A 22,347-nucleotide genomic window follows, 5' to 3' on the forward strand; every position below is an offset into this window, starting at 1 on the left:
TAACTACATACAGCGGTCCTATGATCAAGGCTAACATCAGCTATCCTTCTTTCAAATTCTCCCAACCGACCAGCGCTTTAAATGTGGCTTAGTTAAAGGTCGAGTTGTTGGCTCGTTGGGCAATACGCAGGTCCCGCAGGATCTGGCTGACGACGTTAACGTTCAACTCTCTCGAGATAAGACTGATACAGGACTCTTCTTATTCCTTAGCGAAGCCAATGTATTGGCATCCTTGCAATTAAAAATTGCACCCTTAATAGCGCTCCTACGGGGGGTCTTAGTCGGATAGTTAAGGTTCCAAGGGTCTTGATATTGGCAGCGGGCATTTTGCATACGAGAACTGCAAAAGAGGTTACCAATGAATGTACAGCAACGGACCGGGATTGACTGACTTGGCTGGGCTTGGTGAATATACGATAAATGGTCTTGGTGACGTTATTGACTCCCAGTTGATCGAGATTGCAAGAGAAAGAAGTCGCTGGTGCGACAGAAGCTTCCTTAATAGTTCACCATGGCACATAGAGTTCATGCCGTACGAGTCAGTGGAAGATATAGTTTATTGAGAGAACCTTGATAACATATTCTTGTTGAATTTTGATCTGAGCGGACAGATTAACTTTGTTGAAAACCCTTGAGGCAATTGGGAAGTCGATAGAATTCCTTGTCCCAGAAAAACAATGCAGGACTCATCGAGCAAACAATCATCTTGCTCGAACTCCCTAGTCTTGAAGTCCACAATGTGTGACATGAGATCAGAGGCGTCAGTGCCTACACTCGCTAGATGATTCTTCAAAACAATGAACCAAGCGGGCGACGTCCTTTGCACGCCGCCTTTAACAGAACTGATTGACATTGAATCGAGCGTTCGTTGGGTGTTCAAGTCGGATTGATTGGTTCGAAGTCTTTCGGCGTAGACATGGAGTTATTCGTCGACTCGTCGGTCATGGTAGGGTGAGCGAAGATGGGCTCTGGCAGGGGCTCGTTGCAGTAGCTTTGTTCTTGGTGATTGTGCCCTTGAAGCGGGTCAGCGTAGTAAGGGCACAGGGACGCTTGTACACAGATACACTTGGCCTCTCGGTGGGGACAATGGATTATGTCATTGTTTCGTCTTGGAGCAAAGGGTCGCGCGATCTAAAGAAGCGGGCATGTACTCTGTATGATGCCAAAGTGTGTTTCAAATCAGGGCAACATTATTGCTGCCTGAGGTTAGAAGTAGACCCACCTACTACCTTCCATCCTTCTATCGCCAGTGGTTGCCTAAGGTTATGCTCGTTGGTGCGCCGGGAGGAGGGACTAACTAAGCAACTTACCAATATAGGGATTTAATCAGGCCGTAAGGTGGCAGTACTAATTGCCAAATTCCTAGATTTATGACAATCTGGTACCACCATTGTCAATTTTAAAAACGATTGCTAGAAATAGTTCCCCAGACGGCGCTCTACACAGCTGCAACCTGGAAAGATCACGATAGAGATGGCGACAAGTCCGTATAAATTGTCACAGGTAAGATACTAATCAACGATAACCAGAAGGCTTGAAGAATTCAACTTATGAACGCGAATATGGCAGTTCTTCGTTTAGCTACTAGTGCCCGGACGCACCAGGCGTCCAAGCCTGCTCTACTTCAACCGACAGCATACGGTGGATTATCGAAACATTTCAACTGAAAAATCATCTTTGTTGATGAAGCTCCATGCGGACGATTATCAGTATACGACAATACCCCTCGACCCATGGTAGCCATGGGCGATCCCAAATAGCTTGCCCTAAAGTATATAATATATGAGTTTATCTATAGAAATCGTAGGAGGCATAAAGACAGCCTTTCTAGACTTAACCCTTAGCAGGCTAATCTCATTGCTAACTTTCTCATTAAAATAATTTTAAAGTAATTCTCTATGCAGAGAGTATAAAGATAGCCTTTCTAGACTTAGCCCTTAGTAGACTAATCTTATTACTAACTTTCTTATTAAAATAATTTTAAAGCAATTCTCTATAGAGAGAGTATAAAGATATCTCTCCCCTTATATCTCTCCCCTTAAGGTTAGCTATAGTATAAGTTCCTCTTGCTTTATAAAGAAGCCTTTAGCTTATAAAGATAGCTTTACTAGCCCTTGCCTTCTTAGCCCTTACCTCCCTTGCCTACCTTGCCTATATTAATAACCTATATAAAGATATAGACTACCTCGTTAAACCTACTACTTATATTAATAACCTATATAAAGATATACCTCTTGCCTCTATACTGCTTATAAAGGCAGTTTTACTAGCCCTTGCCTTCCTAGCCCTTGCCTCTATACTGCTTATAAAGGCAGTTTTACTAGCCCTTGCCTTCCTAGCCCTTGCCTCCCTTGCTTACCTTGCCTGCATTAATAACTTATATAAAGATATAGACTACCTCGTTAAACCTACTACCTGTATTAGTAACCTATATAAAGATATACCTCTTGCCTTTATACTGCTTATAAAGGCAGTTTTACTGGCCCTTGCCTTCCTAGCCCTCACCTCTATACTGCTTATAAAGGCAGTTTTACTAGCCCTTACCTTCCTAGCCCTTGCCTTCCTAGCCCTTGCCTCCCTTGCCTACCTCGCCTATATTAGTAACCTATATAAAGATATACCTTATTAAACCTACTACCTGCATTAATAACCTATATAAAGATATACCTTATTAGACCTGCTACTTATATTAGTAACCTATATAAAGATATAAACTACCTCGTTAAACCTACTACCTGCATTAGTAACTTATATAAAGATATACCTTATTAAACCTGCTACCTGCATTAGTAACCTATACGAAGATAAAGATATACCTCGTTAGACCTACTACCTGCATTAGTAACCTATACGAAGATGCAGACTACCTCATTAGACCTGCCACCTACATCGGTAACCTATACAAAGATACAGACTACCTCGTTAAACCTGCTATCTGCATCAGCAGCCTCATAAACTACTGGTAAGTTAATCCCAGTCCTTTGCTATACATTGCTAACCTCTTTAGCAGGTCTTATACAATAATGCCAGCTCCTACTAAAATCAAGGCCACTGGCAATATAACCCTTTAAGACCCTGCCATTTAAGCTAAAACTGCTAGCTTTTTTATTTTGCTTTATTGCATTTCGGATTTTAGTAAGCCCGATTAGCCCTAAGTTCTGGCTCCTGTGCCTAGCTAAGAGCTTGCCCTATAGATAAAAGGAGTAATCTATGCTATTAAGATAATTACGCTAAGTGAAGAGCTTACCTAATAGATAAAGGGTGTAGACTTTACTAAAAAGTTTCTTACTATAATGAGTATTAAAAAAAGCATTCACATAGGATATAATCCTAATAAGGCGCTGACCCTGGATGAAGCGGCATGGGAATACTATGAAAAGTATAAAGGCGACAGCTTCTTAGCCATAAAACGAGTCCTAACCCGAATGGACACCGGAGAGGTATTGGGCAATGACAATAGTCATCGAGAACATTAGACATTTCATTAAGACAAGAAGGTTACTGCTGCAATCCCTGCTCTCCGTCAGATTATATAACAGCCAAGACAATCGCGACAAGCCGAGAGCTTGCCCAACGGATAATAGGAGCAATAATATATGAATAACAGCGGTAAATTCTTCAGGACTTGTTGTTTTATGACCTAAATAAAGAGGTATATGCTAAATGATTACCTTCTGAACTTTCTACTAAGTGCCCTATTGTTTGTTCCGCCTGGGTTAGTATATAGCGCGAAGCGTTCCTTATTTTACTTTTGTGTGAGATGCCTTTATAGGCTTCCTTACAGTTTGTTCATCTTCGTTTTAATAGTAACCATATCTAAAATAGCCCCAGTTAATAAGATTACAAATCTCTTACGACAGAAGCAGAGTTTGATGGTTAATTGACTAGATAATTCGCACCGAGACTTTGGCTGCAGGCTTCTTTGTCTAGACTTCTTCCAGCAGTTGCGTACTTGTGGTCTCAGGCTACTACCAGTATGGTCTCTATGACCCGAAGGCTTCAACCGGTGTCACAACATGCCTTTCAAACCGGTCGAATAAGTCGTCCGATGTTGGCTTGCCAGTTGACTGAGGTTGCAGGAGGCTCTATGCAGGGTTCGACGACAAGCCGCAAGAGATTCAATATTTAGGCTACAGCCACCATCTTTAATAACAAGGATAAAGAGACCACCGTTGTCGCCATTAATGGCAAGACTTCGACCAAGGCTGGCTCTGAACTGACAATTGCTTCTCAAGTCTGGATTCCTAATGGGCAAGACGTAAGAAATATCTCAATTTCTAATAAAAGTCATTACCCTCAACAGCATGAGGTGGTTCAAGTAACTGCCGGGTCAGATACTAGCTCAAGGCCAAGATATAGCTTGCTAAAATATTGCTATGCCCTTTTCCTGTCATCCTCCAAGATATAACTTAGATAGACATCTCGGACATCGGCTGGGATACCGTGGAAAATGTTTTAGGAGGGTCGTCTAGTTATCATTGCCCTCTTTCCCCTCCCTCGAGTCATGGGCCTTGTCGCAATAAATTCCTTTTGATTGACCGAGTAAAGCTGTTGTGCAATTCTCGACCTCGGTACTGAGACTGTATCCCCTTAATAACATGAGGTACTTCAAGTGAACTCGGGGCAACGTTGCGGCAATCTTCTAAGCCATGCCATTAAAGCGTTCAATAATGTTGTCAGTGGCTCTATTGGAGGCTGCGGTAATATACACATGCTTGATAGATTCGTTGAGACACATGAGTATACTAATAATCAAGGCAAGGTGAGATTTCCCGGTTCCAGGGGGAGAGGGGGGTGGGGGCAGATACCAGCCTAAGGCCAAGATACAGCCTGCTAAAATATTGCTGTACCCTTTCCCTGTCATCCTCGAAGACCTGACTCACAGACCTGCCGTATACAATTTTGTGCCTTGGCCCCTCGAAGTCCTCCAGTTGTCATTACCCAATGCCCAGTGAGGGATACCCAGCGGACATTGTCGACTTCGGTGAACGGAGATTCGGGCTTGGGCGCCACACTGAACATGATACCTCCAGCAGAAGCAGCAGGGCTCATGGCTTTTCCTTTTCCCTTTCTTTTCTTTTTTTTCCTCTTTTTCTTCTTCTTTTTTTCCCTCTTTTTTTCTGACTTTTTGCCTGCGCCTTACTTCCTTCAGGGTTGCCGACAAGGACTTTCCATGTAGAAACGCATTCTGAACCTTCTTCCAAGTGCCTGGCACTGTCTACTGCTGGTCATCTCATTGAGAATTCAGGCAAGAGGCTCGAAATAAGCAATAGGTATCAGTGTGGTGATCTCGCTTGCATGTGGAGCTTCGTCAATAAAGATGATTTCTGGCTTGAAATGTTTCGAGAATCCACGTATGCTGCTATGGGTATTGTCGCAGTATAATCGGCTTGTCGGAGAACTGCCGTATACAATTTTGTAACTTGGTTCCTTCCTCTCCAACCAGCAGTCATTTCCTAGAGGAGAACAGTTGTTAACACCTTGTAGTGGTTGTTGGTGTTTGTATTGTCAGGGACTGGGTAGAGCTTACCTTGGGTGAAGTGAAGATGAGGGGGCTCTCTGGGGCCCAGAGAGCGATGGAGATGTCCTCGATAGCGTTTTCGCGATCAGTGTAAGAGTGGGCGCCATCAGGGGAAGAAACACAAGGCCGATGATACAACTATGTGGCCAGGCCGTCCTTTTCCCCCTTGGGCGCCAGTCCAAGGGTCGTAGCGCACAGAGCGAGGGCGATACTTTGACACACATTCCCGCAACCTTTGCGAGGTTGAGCAACGAGTGGGTGTGCTGTACGTGTGGTGATCAGTAACAAGTGAAGGAGAGGGGACAAGGAAAGGGAAGGGAAGTGTAGAGAAGCAAGTCATCTTACGTGGATTCGGAAGTCTCAGAATGACGTCCCAAGCTGCTCGAGATATTGGTGGCCCCCTCTGGGAAACAAAAACAAAGCAAATGATACAATTATGGCAAGGCCGGCCTTCTCAGGGCACCAGTCCAAGGGTCGGTGGCGGAAGCAGATCCCTCTCCATGGTTGTCAGAGCCCTCCAAGTAGAAGCCTACCTCATCGGAAGAGGTCTCAGCAGGAGCTGGAGAAATATCAGGCTTGGTGTGGTCTAAATTGAAACTTGCTACTTGATGGGTTCGTTGACAGTAGCTTTATTCTGAGTGACAGAGCACTTATGTGGATCAGCGTGGTAAGAGCAGAAAGTCTTGTGGATATACAGTCGGCTCCTCTGGGCAAGATAATTTGGGGCATTATGTCATCTTGGAGCAAGCCGCGATATGACTTGTGCGTGGTTGATGGAGGAATTTAGGTACAGCTATAGCTGCCTGAGGTTGGAAAGGCCCCGTTTACCCCTTCTTTCTGCCACCAGTAGGTGCCTGACATTATAAAACGATTTAACAAGTCTGGCATACTAATACTGGTCCGGTTGTTTTATTATTATTACTAACTGACCCTATAATGTCAATTGAGTAATAAAACTTATGATATTGGATTTACCTTCCTATTTATATAATCTCTACTTTGAGGACGGAAAATACAGCATCTCGTTCCTTCTCACCACAATTCCCGGCAGACGTGGCCCTTTCAATGATCAGAGATCGCATCCTTAACCCCGTAGTAGCAGCCTTCCTTACACAGTGGAGAAAGGTGGTGGGAAGGTCTGTAGGGCATGCCTGCTTGTTGGCACTGGTTTTCAAGGGATTCCAATACGTTTCTTTTGATGAACCGTTCTTGACTTTCTATCAATTGCAGGCTCGAGTTCGTCATATACTGATATAGAAGTTGTCCCAATGTGTCGCCAACGGCCTCGTGTCAAGGGCGATGGGTCTCTGGGGCGACATATTGTAATTTCTATGATTTATAGAGTAACTCGAAAGCATTTATGTTTTTTTTTAATGGTCACTTAATCTTTCGCCCAGGCCTTCTCAATTTCCTCTAGGTTTTTAATAAAGGTTAATCTGTCCGCGCAGATCAAATTTTCAACAATGATCAAATCTAAGGTTCTCTCAAGACAAGGTTTCGACCACGGCGTGACTCTTACGGCGTGAACCTTATGATAGAGGTTATAAAGGAAGCTTCTGTCACGCTGAAGACAGCAGCAACTTCTTCTTCTTGCAACCTCAGTCAACTGGCAAGCCAACAACAAAGCCAAAGACACCTACTCACCATCGCCCAACCCACCAAGACCAAAGTCAGTCAAACCCGGTCTCTTGCTGCACACAACTAACCACTGTCGTAGTTCTCGTACACGATGCCGACTACTGTCATCAAGCCAAAATCTATCGGTCCCGGGCACTACCCCGATAGCTGGCATTCCAATGAAATCAAGACTGCAGTCAAGTGCAAGGGGAATGCAGAGCTGCCTCGAAAGCAGTTATAAGGTTCATAGCAAGCTGCCATGCTTCCTACGATTTCCATGGAGCGACTCGAATGCAGTTAGGTTCGGGCGAGCTGTTATCGGCGAAAGGTCCTGAGCCTTACTTGTAAGCAGCGCGAGGGCGAGGGCCGGTGAAGTTGCCTTGGTAAGCAAAGAGCGCCCTCTTCGTTCTTGGTTTAGAAATCGGCGAAAGTTCCTGAGCCCTACTTGTAAGCAGCGCGAGGGCGAGGGCAAGGGCAGTGAGGGCGAGGGCCAGTATAGCTGCTTTGCTTTAGTTCAGAAATCAGTGAAAGGTTCTGATCTGTACCTGTAAGTAATGTAAGGGCGAGGCCGGTGAAGGCAAGGGCCAGTGAGGGCAGGTTGTTTCTTATAGTTATCGAAGCTGATTCTAACGCCGATAAAAGTGGAAGGTACGCAGTAGTAACTATTGCAAATTTGACAAATCGATTGATAGGAATAAAGTGTAAAAGGGATATAGTTCTCTCTTAGTATTTATTGTATTTACTCTGGTTTCTAAAGCAACTCAAAGGCAGTTGCTATATTTTAGGCGAGCTATTGCTTACTGTATAGCCGTGTTCGGTAGCTAGACCTGCGGTTATGAGGTCCCTTGCTCTCGCCTTACAAGTAGGGCTCAGGACCTTTCGCCGACGACAGCTAGCCCCGAGCAGCAGGCCCCTTGCTCCCATCCTCAAGAAAACCTTGGCTGCCATCGGCTACTATCTTTAAGAAAACATTATCTCTTACAGCCGCCTGCCACTGCTCCCTTGCGGAGGGGGTAGACGGAACAACAACACAAAGAATACAACCAACCCCTGAACCTCCTTCGCCTCCCTCGCCTCCCTCGCCTGCTTCCCTTACAATATAACGCCTATCTGCATGCCACGGGTATTGTTGCAATGAAGTTGGTCTGTCGATGACCTGGCTATGGGTGTTGTTGCAATGAAGTCGGTCTGTTGATGACTGGGCGTTGTAGGAAACCCGGCTATAAGCTTACTAAAGCTCCGCCTTGCAAGGACCACTGTCAGCTAGTAATATTGACCCAATTAGCCTGTTATCTCTATAACGGATGCTTTCGCTTTTAGGGCTTTTGGCTTAGTGGTCTATACGACAACTACATTACCACCGTTTCCATCGACATTGTATCTTTGTGGTTTTCTTTAAACTTTACAGTAGAAAAAATTATTACTCCTATGCTTACATAAGACAAATACTTGGTCGAAGGGAGTAAGGGTGTTGGCGAGTGAGTTTAATAGTTATTGTCTAATGTTTTAACTTATCTAAGGAGAGGTATTTAAAATAGACAATAAGTATTCATTGATGACTTTCCAGTTGGCACCTATATATAAGCCGACGTAGTGCTAAAAGCTCGGCCTTATATACTCGAATAGGTATCCCATGTGATAGTTATTGTCTGATATTTTGACTCGTCTAAAGGAAGGTTTCGAAATTGCCCAGAGAAGAAGCAGTTTGCATTGATGACATCCAAAAGCGACTTCTCCCGTCCTCGCTCTTCCACGACCTACACACATCGGCCTTAAAAGCCGCACACTTTTCGAGGAAGTCGGACTTGTTGATCAGATACTTTCGACGGTCATGTTCGGAAAGCTATTGTAGATGTCCTATGTAAATGAGTGAGAAAATGCATTAAAGAGGGGGGCGCGATAATACCTTGGTTTTTTTATGCTTTAAGCATTTCAAGAAGTATCAGGCCACTGGGGCGAGCTGTCAGGGGCGAGCAACCAAGGGGACTTCCCATAAGCCCAGTTATTGAGAGTGGCCTCAGTAGGAGCTGAAGGAATAGCAGTCTCTCAAGAATAGCGAGATTTTAAATCTTGGTGCCCTTGTTAACAAGGTAGTTTGCATCTTCGTATGGGTTACCAATGCGGGTTGCAGGTAGATTACCCAGAGAGTACATTCTATCTGGTAACTGGATTCTGCTCTCGAAATCGACGTGGAAGTTGTCATCAAGGCTCGGAAATACGATGACTTCTGATGGCTGCGGAACCACCACAAGAACCAGCTTTGTTTGATGTATCCATCGACCGTCGCGTCTTCGCTGTGGAATTTCGAAAAGACTGGCAACTCCACAAATCTGGGTGTTTCGGTTGACGTATCCGTCGACCGTCGCATTCATGCCGTGGAAGGGGGTTCCGAAGCCGATGACACGAGAATTAGAAGCCTCGTCGTGTGTAAATGCAAGTGATACGACAGATCTTCCGCCTCGTCGCTCACAGAATTCTCGAAAGATGTCGTTTCATCATCGGTCAATTCTCGGACATTGCCGCTGCAGCCAAGGAGTTCGATTGTGATATGATAAAGACTAGAGGCTGTCATTTCAAGATCTATGCTTGGTTTCGGCCTCAGATGAAATATGCTTCTTGTTAGAAGTGGTGTTGGTTCCAATGTTGGGTGGCGAGAGTCAGGCCTGCTTTCTGTTGCCGTGGTGGCCTTGAGCCCCACTTTCCTCATGGGTACTAAGATACCAGGTAGGGGACCATGTGCGAGGCTGGTGCGCCCATAATACATAGGGCGAAGGTTGGAAAACATCCCAGTAGCGGTAGAGGATGATTGAACGGGAGTGAAGGTAAGAAGGGCGAGTTTGCAAGATGAGAGTGTCTGAATAGGTAGAAGGGCGATGCCCTTCTAGACACCCACTTCCAATATTTATGTACTGGCTACCTCTAGCTAAGAACCTGGGATTTCTTTTGTGAATCACAGGTGGAGTCAAGAGGGCGCAGTTCTGCCCAATCAACTCAATTATAATCCCACACTTGACTCCGTCATCAAAGTCTATTTCTTGAAAAACATAAAAGTTTATTCGACTTGCAGCAACAATTTTCTATATATTCAGCGGCTGGAAAAAGCTGTCCTGAATTAATTTATCTGTTGTATACTCTCAGTATTCCATCAAATGCTCGGAGCATAGAAACATCAAGGTATTGTCGCGCGCCCCTCTACAACGCGTTTTCTCACTCATTTCCACAGTACATCTACATTTACAATGGCTTTCCGAACATGACCATCGAAAGTCCGGATCAACAAAGCCGATGTGTGCAGGTCATGGAAGAGCGCGGACGAGGGAAAAGTCGGTCTTGATCTGATGTCATCAATGCGAACTGCTTCTTCTCTCGACGATTTCGAAAACCTCTCCTTAGATGAGTCGAAACATCTGACAATAACATCACATGGGGTACCTATCCGACTACCTTCAAGGCCGGCTTCATCGCAATAACACTGCGTGCAGGTAGGCGGCATTTCAAGGGAGGCGAAGAGGGCGAAGGAGGGTCAGAGGTTACATTCTTTGTGTTGTTATTCCGTCTACCCCCTCCGTAAGAGAGCAGGAGCAGGAGCAGGCGGCTGCAAGAGCCAAGGTTTCCTGGAGGATGGCAGCCAAGGCTTCCTGGAAGATTGCAGCGAGGGAGCAGCTACTGTCGGCGAAAGGTCCTGAGCCTTACTTATAAGCAGCGCGAGGGCGAGGTCAAGGAACCTCCTAACCGCAGGTCTAGCTACCGAGCACGGCCACTCAGGGCCAGCCGTTCAGGCCAGCTTTTATCGGCGAAAGGTCCAAAGCCTTACTTGTAAGCAGCGCGAAGGCTTCTTTGCGAAGCAAGAGAAACTTAGACTGTGGCCGAGCTTGCGGGGCGGTATGCAAAGGGAGGGCTATCGTCGTACTCTCTGCATAGAGAATTGCTTCAAAATCATTTTGACGAGAAACTCGGCAATAAGATCAGCCTGCTAAGGGTTAGGTCTGGGAAGGCTATCTTTATACTCTCTGTGTAGAGAATTAGAATAGTGAAAGAAAACCGGCTATATCGTGTTTCAGGAGAGGGCTTCACATGATACTTGACCTTAAGATACTCTTTAACTTTCAGTCTAATACTAAAGTTAGTCGATTGGTATGCGGGGCTGTATTGAAAATGAGAAATCAGACTTTTGTAAACAGTCTTCAATGAGAGGTCGAAAAGTCCAACGGCCATTCGGTGCTGGGTATTGAGGTGGAAGACAGGCTATCTCCGTGTCCAGAGCCTAGTGTATATGCCAGGACTTATTATAGTGCCATGAAGCTATCGTTTATGGTCTTCCAGATCCTTATAGTTGACCAGCACCTGAAAAGTTGATAACAGTAAAGTCGAACGTCGAGTTACTCGATTGCGATTGAGAATAAAAATGCGGCTAACGACCTGAAGGTAGAGCGGGAGAACGCGCGGCAAGAACCTGAAGCCACTAGGGCAACTACGCTCAGCCGAGCTGCAAACAAAGGAACGATACAGAACACCCTAGAAAAGATTAATAACAACGAACAGTGAATTTGTTAGTTGGGAGGGAAATCATACCCTTTTTATTCCTGCTATATTGTGATGGAGTGTTGTTGTAGTAGAGCTTGCCTTACTACGATTTGTAAAACTCAAAGGCTTTCGTCTCGTTGTCGGTCAATTTGCGGACATCGGCGCTGGAGCTGAGGAGTTCGTTCAACAGTGATGGGAGTGATGTAGGCTAGGAGCAGACCGAACATTAGATTGGAATTTTCAACAAGGAGGTGTTGGGTTCGGTCGAATGATTGATTCAAGTTGGTGATAAAGATAAATTCGTCATCGAGTGCCGAATCCCCGTGCTTTTGGGGTTAACAAGAATAGCGGGTATCGAGGCAGGAACCCTCCATAATATCAACAATCGAAAGTATCACATGATTTAGCACACGTCAATTGTTGGGAGCATTCATTAATCAGAGGCAATTTATGCCCATGTCCTTGTTCCACTACCAGAAAAAAACTGTAAACTCCCGAACCGACTTACTTGGTCTTCTTGGCATCCTCCTTGGCCTCCTTGGCCTCCTTGACCTCCTTGGTCTTGTCCTTCGCCTTGCCTTTCTCAGCAACCACAACCTTCGCCACACGGCCAGCATCGTGAAGTTCCTTGTAGAACTTGCGCAATTCCGGGGCCTTGACCATGGCCATGCCACCGCCAGTCGTCTCAACTGTAAAGACCGGCTCATTGCCCTTGCCCTTGCCCTTGCCCTTGGCCTTACCCTTGCCTTTGCCCTTGCCCTTGTCTTCACCTTGAGGCTCGTCAACCTTCCTGGGAACGGCATCACCGACGTGGATGTTGCCAACAACAACAAGCCCACACTTGGCACGAGTCAACATAACGTTGAGACGTCGTGCGTCGGCAGTGAAGCCAGGACCCGAACGCTCATCTGTACCCACGACAGCAACGATGACATCGTTTTCCTGACCTTGGTACGAGTCGATGGTCGAAGGCGGGGGCATGGTGGCGAGAGCAGCCTTGTACTTGTCTCGCTTCACAAAGGCTTCGATGAGATCCACATTGGCTGCGTATGGTGCAATCAATGAGATCCGGGATGGCTTGAACTTCTTGGACACGACGAAGTCCAAGATGAAGTCCAAGGCGATGGTGACCTGGCCGACGCTGCGCTTGGATCCGGTCTTCTTATCCTTGAAAACCTCGGCTCCTTCACAATGAATGAAGAAGGGCATGAGCCTACCCGCGGGAGAAGCACCAAGGTCTGGGTACCGAGCCCGCGCAAACGACTCGAGAGCAAGGCCGATGTCGAACTCGGAGAACTCAATGTCCCGGGAATCGCCATACATGAATGGCACCTCAGGATATATGATATCCGAGATATTGTCAAACATGCCCTTGGCCATGCGGAGCTGCGTCTTGAGCCGGTAGGTCGGGATACCGGAAGCCTGCAGGTACTCCAGAGCCGAGATCTGGGCATCCAGAGCGAAGCGGTTGATGAACTCATCGGGTCCATCGCCAGAGCGGGGCCAACGCTCAGTCAACATCATGACAGCAGGCCGCAATTGCTTCGGATCACCGAAGACGAAGAGAGGAGACAAGGTGTTGCCCCAGACGCAATAAAGGTCAGGCCTTGTCATGTTGGCAGCTTCGTCAACAGCGAAACCCTTGGCGTGCAGCTTGAACCTGAGGGCACGCTTGTCGTTTTCTGAGCCAGCTGGGGTGGCACAGAGGATATCAGCTCTGCCGGGAATATCATTGAGATAATCTCCGACGGTTGCCATCGCAACATCGTACCCCTTGGTGGCCTTGAATGCCTCCCAGTTGATAGCCTTGGTGACGAGGGCACGGAGATCCGCCAGATCAGGATTCTTGTCGATACCCTCCTGCAAGCGATGCAAAATGGGGGCGTCGTCCTGATGGAGAGGCCTAACCATGGGCGAGCGAAGAAGCATGAGGAGCCAGTAAGCGCTCGACAAATGCAGCTTCCACTTCGATGGCGCGCTAAAGAAGGATCTTGGCGCAGCGCTGTCACCCTGGGAAGGGTCTTGGAGCAAACGCCCGAAAGCCGTAACCTCATGCTTGCGGTTGTAGGCGCGAACAACAAGCCTACGAAGGACCCTGGGAGCTTCGCCAACCTGCTTGCCATCATTACAACGAGCAGCGATCTCAGCGGTACGCTTGTAGATACGACTCGCCAAGTTGTCGACAGCGACGTTGGTGGGGGCCGAGCAGAAGATACGGCCAAGCGATGCCTCCATCGCAAGAGTGGCAGCGGCACCAAAGGTGGTCTTGCCAAAACCTGGACCCTAGACATCAAGTTAGCATTTTCCAATATGATTACAGAATGTGCTCAATACTTACAGCCGTGGCGATACCCAGACCAAGAGGGCGGTGCTCAAGATAAGCACGGAAGCGGGTTCGGTCACCGGGAAGAGCTTCATCGACAATCGCGTCAGCGTATTCCTTGTCGACACCGTGAAGGAAGTTCACGACAGGGAGCGGACGGAGAGTCACGGGGGCATCCTCGAGCTTGGTGGCTTCCATGGCCTGCTCGACATCCCGGGGTGCTGGCTTCGACATCCACTGGTAGAAACCTTCTCCGCGAACGAGCGCACGATGCAGATCCATGCGGTCGCGTACCTGGGCCAGGAGGAACTTCTGGGCACCCGTCATTTTCTCCTCGTCCATCATGTATTTCAACGAATCAGGATTGGCCGGAAGGCCCAAGAGGTCGAAATTGACGGGATCGGCGTCGGAGCAGAAGAGGTTGGCAGCCTTAACCTTACGCTTGTGGTCTGGCAGCTCATTATCGAAAACGAGGGAAACGCAGTTCTAGTGCTGTTGTCCCTTGTCCTCAGCGGCTTTGCGGCTACCAAAACACTTGACCTCAAAGGGCGAATCGGCGTCCATCCGTGTCTGGACAAGCAACACAAGCTCATGATCCTCGACGGGATGCTCAGAGAGCTTAGACATACCCTTGGGGTGAGTCATGATCTTGGCTTGCCTAGATGATGTTAGTGATTGGGTAGGTGCATAGTGACGATATACATACCAGCTCTCGTCCTCCTTGTCATCGCTGGGCGAACCGAACAGAGCAACATTGACAAGCTCGCCTTTCGACAGACGACGCCATGCTTGCTCGTAGTCCTTCATGAACTTGGAAGGCAGGGCAACCACCAGGTAGAGAGACCTGGCCTCGTTGATCTTGCCGTCGGGCGGCGTAACAAAATAACCGCTGAACTTGGTAGCAGCGATCTCCTTACGTCTGGCATCTAACCACATGATGTCTTGAGCCGTTCCTTGAACAACAGCTGTCACATGACTGAGGTCAGTGGAATGGCTGGCGGAACAATGTTAGCTACTCAGACCATACTCTGCAATGATGTTACTTACCAGAGTCGTGGCTGGAACTGGTGGCCCTTGAGATCGGCCTCCTTGGCGAGTCGCTGTTCATCCCACGACTGGTCATCGCTGTAGGGAAAGCGGAACGGAGGGGGAAGCTTGCTCAGGTCCATTCTCTTCTCGAGATCCACAGGACGTTCGCTTATCAAGAAGGTAAACTTGTCTTGACGCAAGAAGCTCTGCAGATCACCTCCTTCGCCGATGGGCTTATTGTCATTGACCCAACCGTTGACCTCAGCATCTGAGCTGCGAAAGGGACTGCCAAAACCGACGACAGTCACAGGCGCTTGCACCGAGACTCGGACGATGGCCACCCTGTCCTTGTTCTTGACCTGGAATCGATCAACGACAGACTGGGGAACAGCGTCGAACTTGAGCTGTGTCTGGCCGCGAGGGAAGTGGACCTCGAGGGTGTCGTAATCGAAGGCAAGGACCTTTTTCGAGGTATGGTCGACTATTCTCAGTTAGCAGAAATTCTAGGCAGCCGTCGAATTTTACTTACGCTGGTGCTTGACACCAAATCCGACGTCTTCGTTGGCACTCTGAGCGTCGCCGAGCGGGAAGTCTACCACGAAACGGAACGAGGGATCATGGTCGGTGCCCACAATGATACCCAGCTTGGACGTGAGCTTGGATGAGGTCCCGAAGGCTTTGTGACCAGCGAGAACGTGACCACAGTCACCGAAGCTGGTGGCCCTGTTAGCGATGATACACACTTCTATGATCATGAGAAGAGCACTCACAAAACAACGCACTCCTTGTTGTAGGAAGCCTGCATGGTAGAGACTTGAGGAGTGGTTTGGCCTGAGCCCGAGGAATCGTTCATCTTTTGCTGTGACATGGCGAGAGATGAAGGTGGTGGTGGTGATGGAGAGAAGGCGAATTTTCGAAAAATGTGTGGATCCAAGTTGATGTATAAAAACAACAGAACGGTTCACCGAAGCGAGCCCGTAACGAGGAATCCTGAACAGAGTTCGAAGTCGCCGAAAACCTTTCCTTTCCTGACAGCTTTCCGCCTACTGCCGTCCCAGCTTCGCTCACAAAAGTTACTCTTCCGCTTCAACCTAAGGAGAGTGTGCAAGCACAACTAGAACCGTCCTCCGAAAAGGGCCAGTCACCAAGGATCAACGTCGGAGTAATCAGCTGCGAAATCAACCGTTCAAGCAGAGCTTCCAGCCCAACCCCTATATACGTAAAGAAAGCAAGAATGATAGACCTGACGTCTATCGTGAACGTTAACGAAATCGGACGAGGTCACCGCGAGCAGTGACTGTACACATTAAGTAACGTTGGTTGAAGAAGAAGAAAAGAAGAAGAGAAGAGAGGAGCGAGAAGCAGAGGATATAAAGCAATCGAGCGGGGTACCTGCATTAGCGTGTTTTTCTCGTTTGTTTACTTCATTTGCCAGTTACCTACCTACGTGACAAGAGCGCGCTTATTGTTGAAAGCGTAGGCAGCCGTTTGCTCAGTCGGCTGCCAGCCGGCTGCCAACTGGCAGACAATGAGTTAAGACAAAGCCTTTAACGTCTTGACTTATATGCAACAGCGCATCGCCATAGATCTATAAACAGGATATGATCGTCTCTTGTGTAGTAAATAGATGATCGCTGAAGTGTTCCACGGGTAACCCTCTATCACTCATTTTAAGAGTTATGTCTATTAGCACTCCTTTTTCATTCTTGGTGTACTAATGAGTAGATAATTATATTATAGCTTTAAGTCTGACAATATAAAGAAAAGAATGTTTTATTTGTAAATGCGAGGTGAAAAGGGTATATCTTCCGTATATTTACTTGGGTCTAAACCAGCTGATGGTAGGCGACCTACTCATGCGGCTGCACACTTTTGATTAACCAACGCGTTAGACAGAGTCACATGCTTAATGCTATTTTCGAAATTTGTCTTCTTATGCACCGCTTATAAACGGCCTTGCCCTTATAACACAGACACAGCAATTGTATCGCCATCACTATCTCACCGTATGACAGTATATACAGAAGGACAACAGATATTTCAATCAATACATAGTTATATGTAGATAGCTTTCCCCCTCAGGTGCATCTTCATCTCCGGCTCCCCAATGATGACCTCCAGAAGATGAACTCCTCCGCCCTAGTATGAGTGACTCACCCAACCCTCCCGAAGCGCTTCCTCATCAGCCCATCAATCACAACCTTCCAAAGAAAAAGCTACCTATCTACTTATATCCCTGTCTATGGTGCCAAACTACTAGAATAGCTTTTCAATAACAAGTGACTGTCCTATTACGTAACGTGATGGCACGTAGACGCCAGGCATCGGTGCTGCAGCAAAGAAGTTCCATTACAGGACCACCACTATGTGATATGTCTCCCTTTTACAAATCCCTGTATTCGAGGTCCAATGTCGTGACTACCTCCCGTGACTTCTAGTAATTCAGAAGAAGCATTTCCCCAAGAATATACTTTAATTACCAGAGGTATCGTTTGGTATTGCGTCTTATTTTTCCGATATGCGGCCCGACACAGCATCTGATAAATATCAGAAGCGGCCTTACCACTCGCGTTTGTCTTTGAAATAGTAATTTCAACTACATAAAATGGTATGTTGACATCCTTATGATTTATTTACCTTGACGGAAGCATTCTGTCTACAAAGTAGCTTCTAGAGTGTAAATGAAGCTGGGTATCCGTTCAGAACAATCAACTGGAAAGTCACTACCGCACCGTGAAATACTGAGATTGCACACAACATAATCCTTGATTTTTTGCTTTGCTGTTAACTAATCCTAGTGATAATTATATTTATTTCAATTGCAAGTAAAGTTCAAAAGCGCACCGCCGTCCAGGTGGATTGTCACTTCCAACGCATCGATAAAGGGGCTTCCCCATGGGATTGGCAAGACTTGACGAGCATTTAGAATCCTCAAAGCTATCTCATACTAATTATCAGCTAGTCATGCATAAGCAGGATTGGTAGAATAAATCAGCAACGACAAATGTACAGAGATACATACGAGTGTCATGTTGACCCATCACTATCACCATCACCATCACCATCAACTTGCTATTTTGGTCAAAATACTAATGATTCTTTCCTGTCTCATCATAAAATCGCCCTCACCTTCTGTTTGTTCATCTGGGTAGCTGTTTTCTTAGGGGACTGACGCGCGCTTACGCGGCGGGTGGCTTGTTCCTTCCCAAAAAGGGGGGTCCTGCCTGGCCATGTTTACCGTGCCTGCCATAACCAGCGTACCTTCCATTCCCGAGTTTCCCAGACCTCCATTGGCCCAGTTGTCGACCATGATAAATACCCCCCTTTAGAATTCCTCTTCCTTTTCCTTTTTCTTCTTCTCAAGAGCATCCCCGTCACCAGCGATCCCACTCCCCCCTGTATCCTGTCCGTTCCTGTACGCGGTGCTCTGTGCGAGAAAAGCTCTTATAGATAGTTTTCTGTTCCGGAAGTCATTTGTGCAAGTTTCATCACAGGCCCTTTTCGAAGGACTGTTCTCCTGGTTTATCCGTGGGGTGATTCTTGTTACGACTTTCTCCGCCACCTCCTTCTCCACCACCTATCTCGACAGTTCCTGCTACCGCCAGCATGTCCTCCATCCACAACATCCTCGAGAGCCTCGACATCGCCAAGGCCGCCTAGCAGTCTGCATTGGATCATGTCGACGATCTCAAGGCTGATACAGTCACTCTTAATGCCGAGAGAAAGTTCCTCATCTCACAGGCTAATGCACAAGTTTCCGATTGTGCTAGTGACTGCACCGATCTTCAACTCCAGATCCTTGACTTCGTTCAGAGAGATCACAGCGGAGTGTAAGTTACCTTCCTTTCTAGCATGTACTGTGGCTAACACCCTGAAGTCCTTGGAGCAACCTTCCTGCGAACGTACAGGAAGCTCTGAGTGCAGATTTCAAAGGGCCCAACTACCAGAGAGAGTCGGTCAAGTTTGCCGTTGAAGACTTGAAAGCAATTGCCCCTCTTTCCGCTCCTGCGAATGCCCCTGCCTCGACTCCTGCCATTGCCAGCGACGTGGAGAAAGCCTATGGTACACCGCTCAGTAGGTTATCGCTCTTGCCCCTATTATTTGTGTATTGCTAACTCTTCCAGGCCTCGGTTCCACCTTGTCCGCTCCTCAAGTTCCTCAGTATGAGCCACGCCTTACCAGGTCTGCTGCCAGGAAAGTCGCCCAGGGCCTGTCCACTCCCGTTGATCCCTCACCAACTGCTCGCAAAGCTGTACCAAGCAAGCGCAAGACTGATGTCGACAATTCCGCCAGCTCAAAGCGGGGTAAGACTAACATCTTCAGCTATTATTCATCTCCAACTTCACCACCCTGGCTTCATATCCAACTCTTCCAACTTACCTTCCTATTTATTCCAACGTCTCCTCCAACTTCCTTACTTCTCTTCCAACGTCCCTTCCGACGTCCCGTCCAACTTCACTGACGTCTCTTCCAACAACCTCTCCAAATTCACTTGTTTATCTCCTGATTCATGTCTGACTTCTCTTTCAACTTTACTTCCAACTTCACCAGTTTCACCAACTTCACTGCCTTGATGTTCAACCTCCTTTCCAAATTTATTGAAAATTTCACTTTTCAAGCTTCAAAATCCCACTACATCTCAATATTCTGCTCAACTTCATTTACCAAAACTTTTCATTAATACGATTTAACACTTCATTCTCTCTTATCGCTTACATGATTCATACGATCCCACCGCAAACCCATCTCCAAGTCTTCTCACAACTCTTTCAAATACACCTAACCCATCTACCTTGGTTATTCCCCTCCTTTCCATGTGAAATACACTATACTGACTCTGTTTAGTCCGCACACGCAGTACTACTGGCCAAGCTCCCACCGCCAAGTCTTCTGCTTCGCCTACGGCTCTTCAAGACACATAGGATGATGTCGATGAATCCGAAGACGATGCATCTGAAGATTACGATGACGATGTCTCGGCCCAAGTTACGATCAATAGTGCCGTTGTCAAGAAGTCAAAGCCAAAGCGAGCGGTGAAGCCCATCACTCTTGAGCCCATCGTCGTAGATGGAGTGCGTTTGATTCGCGTTGGTCCTCAGCCCATCATCGTCATGAATCCAGTGGTCAAGGCTATTTCTTCAGAGCTCGCCAAGTTGCATATCGCGGCTTTGACTCGAGGAAGCAAAAGTACGGAGGCCAAGTATCTTGGCAAAAATGTCGAACTTATCGCTGAAGTCGGCAACAGCACTGAAAATGAGGCCTTGCAATCGTTGACGACGATCCGACAACATCATCAGAAGAGGTATTGTGACTACACAGGCGTGGAACTTGCCTGGTCCACAAACCCTACTTCATACTCATTGGAGGCGTTCTACAACTTCACCAAGCTCAAGGGCCAAGTAATCTACCACTGTCCAACAAACGTGGGTTCGATCGCGACAACCTTGAACTTCACCAAGGGAAGGTCTTCGCCTTTGATGCTGCCCCTAGTATCGGCGTGGCTTAATGCAATGGACGAGAATAACTTCCAAGTCCGCAAGAGTTATGGAATGGGCATCATGAACGCACTCGGCAATATCGGCCTACTCGAGAAAGCCTTCAAGTGCCATCATTCTCACGTCGACCGTGTCGCCTACTGGTCAGATTTGACTATTGACCAGCAAAGGGAGGGCCTCGACGCTTTAAGAACTGGTGAAAGAACGGGTATGGTCGACGAGATCGTGACAGACTTCCAGAATACGGTTCAAACTCGCCGAGTTTTGCTTTATAGAGCAACTTCTAGCACCTTCAATAACCACACAGTACGGTCTTGCCCTTCCTCGATTCAAGAAATCGAGGTGTTATACGACAATCTTGTCAATATCGGTCGCAAGTACGGGTTATCTAAAACGGAGTTTGAAGGCTATTGCACCATCAGACGACCTAGTGGAGCTGGCCGGGTGTTCTATCCATACCACGTCCTATCGCAAGCTCAAGCTCTCGCGGTTGGATGGGATTGGCATATCCTGTATTCGCTTGGAGGTCGCGCCCTGAGAGCCATGCGAGAATTTTGCAATAGACACGCTGAACTGAATGGCCAAGGAGAGCCTGATGTCGACGTTACTATATACATCTATTGGACATGTCACCACATTTGTCAAAAGATCCAGCAAGTCAAGGTCCAAAGACCTGGGGCAAAGGAAGATGAAATTGCTTTTCATATTCTGGATCGATGGGGTCTACCGGGGGTCCCTTGGGATCGCCATCCATTCAGAGCCTCACTTTGCAAGAAGCAAACTCACGGCATTGCCATGAGGTTCGGCATCGTCAAATTTGAGGACTTTGACCCTGTTCAAGACATCGACCTTAGCCAGTCAACTATTACTGTCGATGCCAGAGTTACGAATTTGGCCATGCTGGACTGGGAGCCAAGTGCATGGGGTGACATCCTCGAGGCACTTCGATTGGTACCACTGTCTCACCCACTGTGGAGACCAGATCCAAACCTTGGACTTACGTCTTGGATCGCCCCAGACGATACCTCGAGCGAGCTTGCAATTTTGCCAGAGCCCGAGTTCGATTTCCCACTTTTGCCAGTAGAGCTTTGGGTCCCTGACGATGATACTCTACCGCGGTCGCACTACCCCGTCAGCTGTCCCAATTGCCTCGCCACCTTCAACAGTATCGGTGCTCTTATCCATCACTGCCGACACCAATTGTGCTTAGGGCCTGGCGCTGACTTACCTTCTGAAGATGACGACGATGATGAGGATGAGGATGACTTTCTGGGCCAGGATCCTGCCTCGTTTGCCAAGCCATTTACATGCGACCAGTGCTCACATTCTACCAAGACCTTGACAGCTTTAAGAGCTCATAAGAGGACGCACACTGACGAAAAGTCACATAAATGCGACAAATGCTCATTTTCATCTAACAGAAAGGACATTTTGGAGAGTCATATGATAACGCACACTAGCAAGAGGCCACATAAATGCGACAAGTGCTCAGCTTCATTCAAACACAAGCACGGCTTGACCAGGCATATGAAGACAAGGCGGCGCATAAGTGCGATAAGTGCTCATATTCAACTAAATACAAGCACAACCTAACCGCGCATATGAAGACGCACTCTGACGATAAGCCACATAAATGTGATAAGTGTGGTTATTCAAGCAAGTGGAAGGGTGGTTTGATCGCCCATAAGAAGTCAATGCATTGATGAGCTGTGGTATCACTAGTCTAGTTGTTGTTCAGGTAGAGAATACAGTACTATTGAGAGATGCATGGCCAAGAGTTTCGGGAAAACAAAGTCTCCATGGTAGAAGGTATTCGAAATGGTATTCTCGGTGCTCTA

At 47.2% G+C, this 22,347-nt stretch overlaps 3 protein-coding genes across 3 annotated transcripts; 1 reads left to right on the plus strand and 2 right to left on the minus strand.

Moving 5' to 3' along the window:
* Positions 1 to 9,201: 9,201 nt before the first annotated feature.
* Positions 9,202 to 9,710, minus strand: FSST1_001158 (uncharacterized protein; the record flags this gene model as incomplete). The annotated part of the gene is made up of 2 exons (XM_083225611.1): positions 9,202 to 9,555; positions 9,609 to 9,710. The coding sequence occupies 2 exons, from the start codon at positions 9,708 to 9,710 to the stop codon at positions 9,202 to 9,204; spliced, it is 456 nt and encodes a 151-aa protein (XP_083091340.1).
* A 2,456-nt stretch (positions 9,711 to 12,166) lies between these two features.
* On the minus strand, positions 12,167 to 15,882 carry FSST1_001159 (P-loop containing nucleoside triphosphate hydrolase protein; the record flags this gene model as incomplete). Its single annotated transcript, XM_083225622.1, has 7 exons — positions 12,167 to 13,945; positions 14,001 to 14,471; positions 14,526 to 14,643; positions 14,692 to 14,979; positions 15,033 to 15,495; positions 15,544 to 15,728; positions 15,785 to 15,882. 7 exons carry the CDS (start codon positions 15,880 to 15,882, stop codon positions 12,167 to 12,169), a joined length of 3,402 nt encoding a protein of 1,133 aa, XP_083091341.1.
* Positions 15,883 to 18,726: 2,844 nt separating this feature from the next.
* Positions 18,727 to 22,102, plus strand: FSST1_001160 (C2H2-type zinc finger protein; the record flags this gene model as incomplete). The annotated part of the gene is made up of 4 exons (XM_083225633.1): positions 18,727 to 18,842; positions 18,892 to 19,088; positions 19,139 to 19,318; positions 19,959 to 22,102. 4 exons carry the CDS (start codon positions 18,727 to 18,729, stop codon positions 22,100 to 22,102), a joined length of 2,637 nt encoding a protein of 878 aa, XP_083091342.1.
* Between the last annotated feature and the right edge of the window lie 245 nt (positions 22,103 to 22,347).

Source organism: Fusarium sambucinum, chromosome IV, assembly GCF_050947815.1.
Source record: "Fusarium sambucinum isolate potato_lamoka chromosome IV, whole genome shotgun sequence".
Taxonomy (NCBI): domain Eukaryota; kingdom Fungi; phylum Ascomycota; class Sordariomycetes; order Hypocreales; family Nectriaceae; genus Fusarium; species Fusarium sambucinum.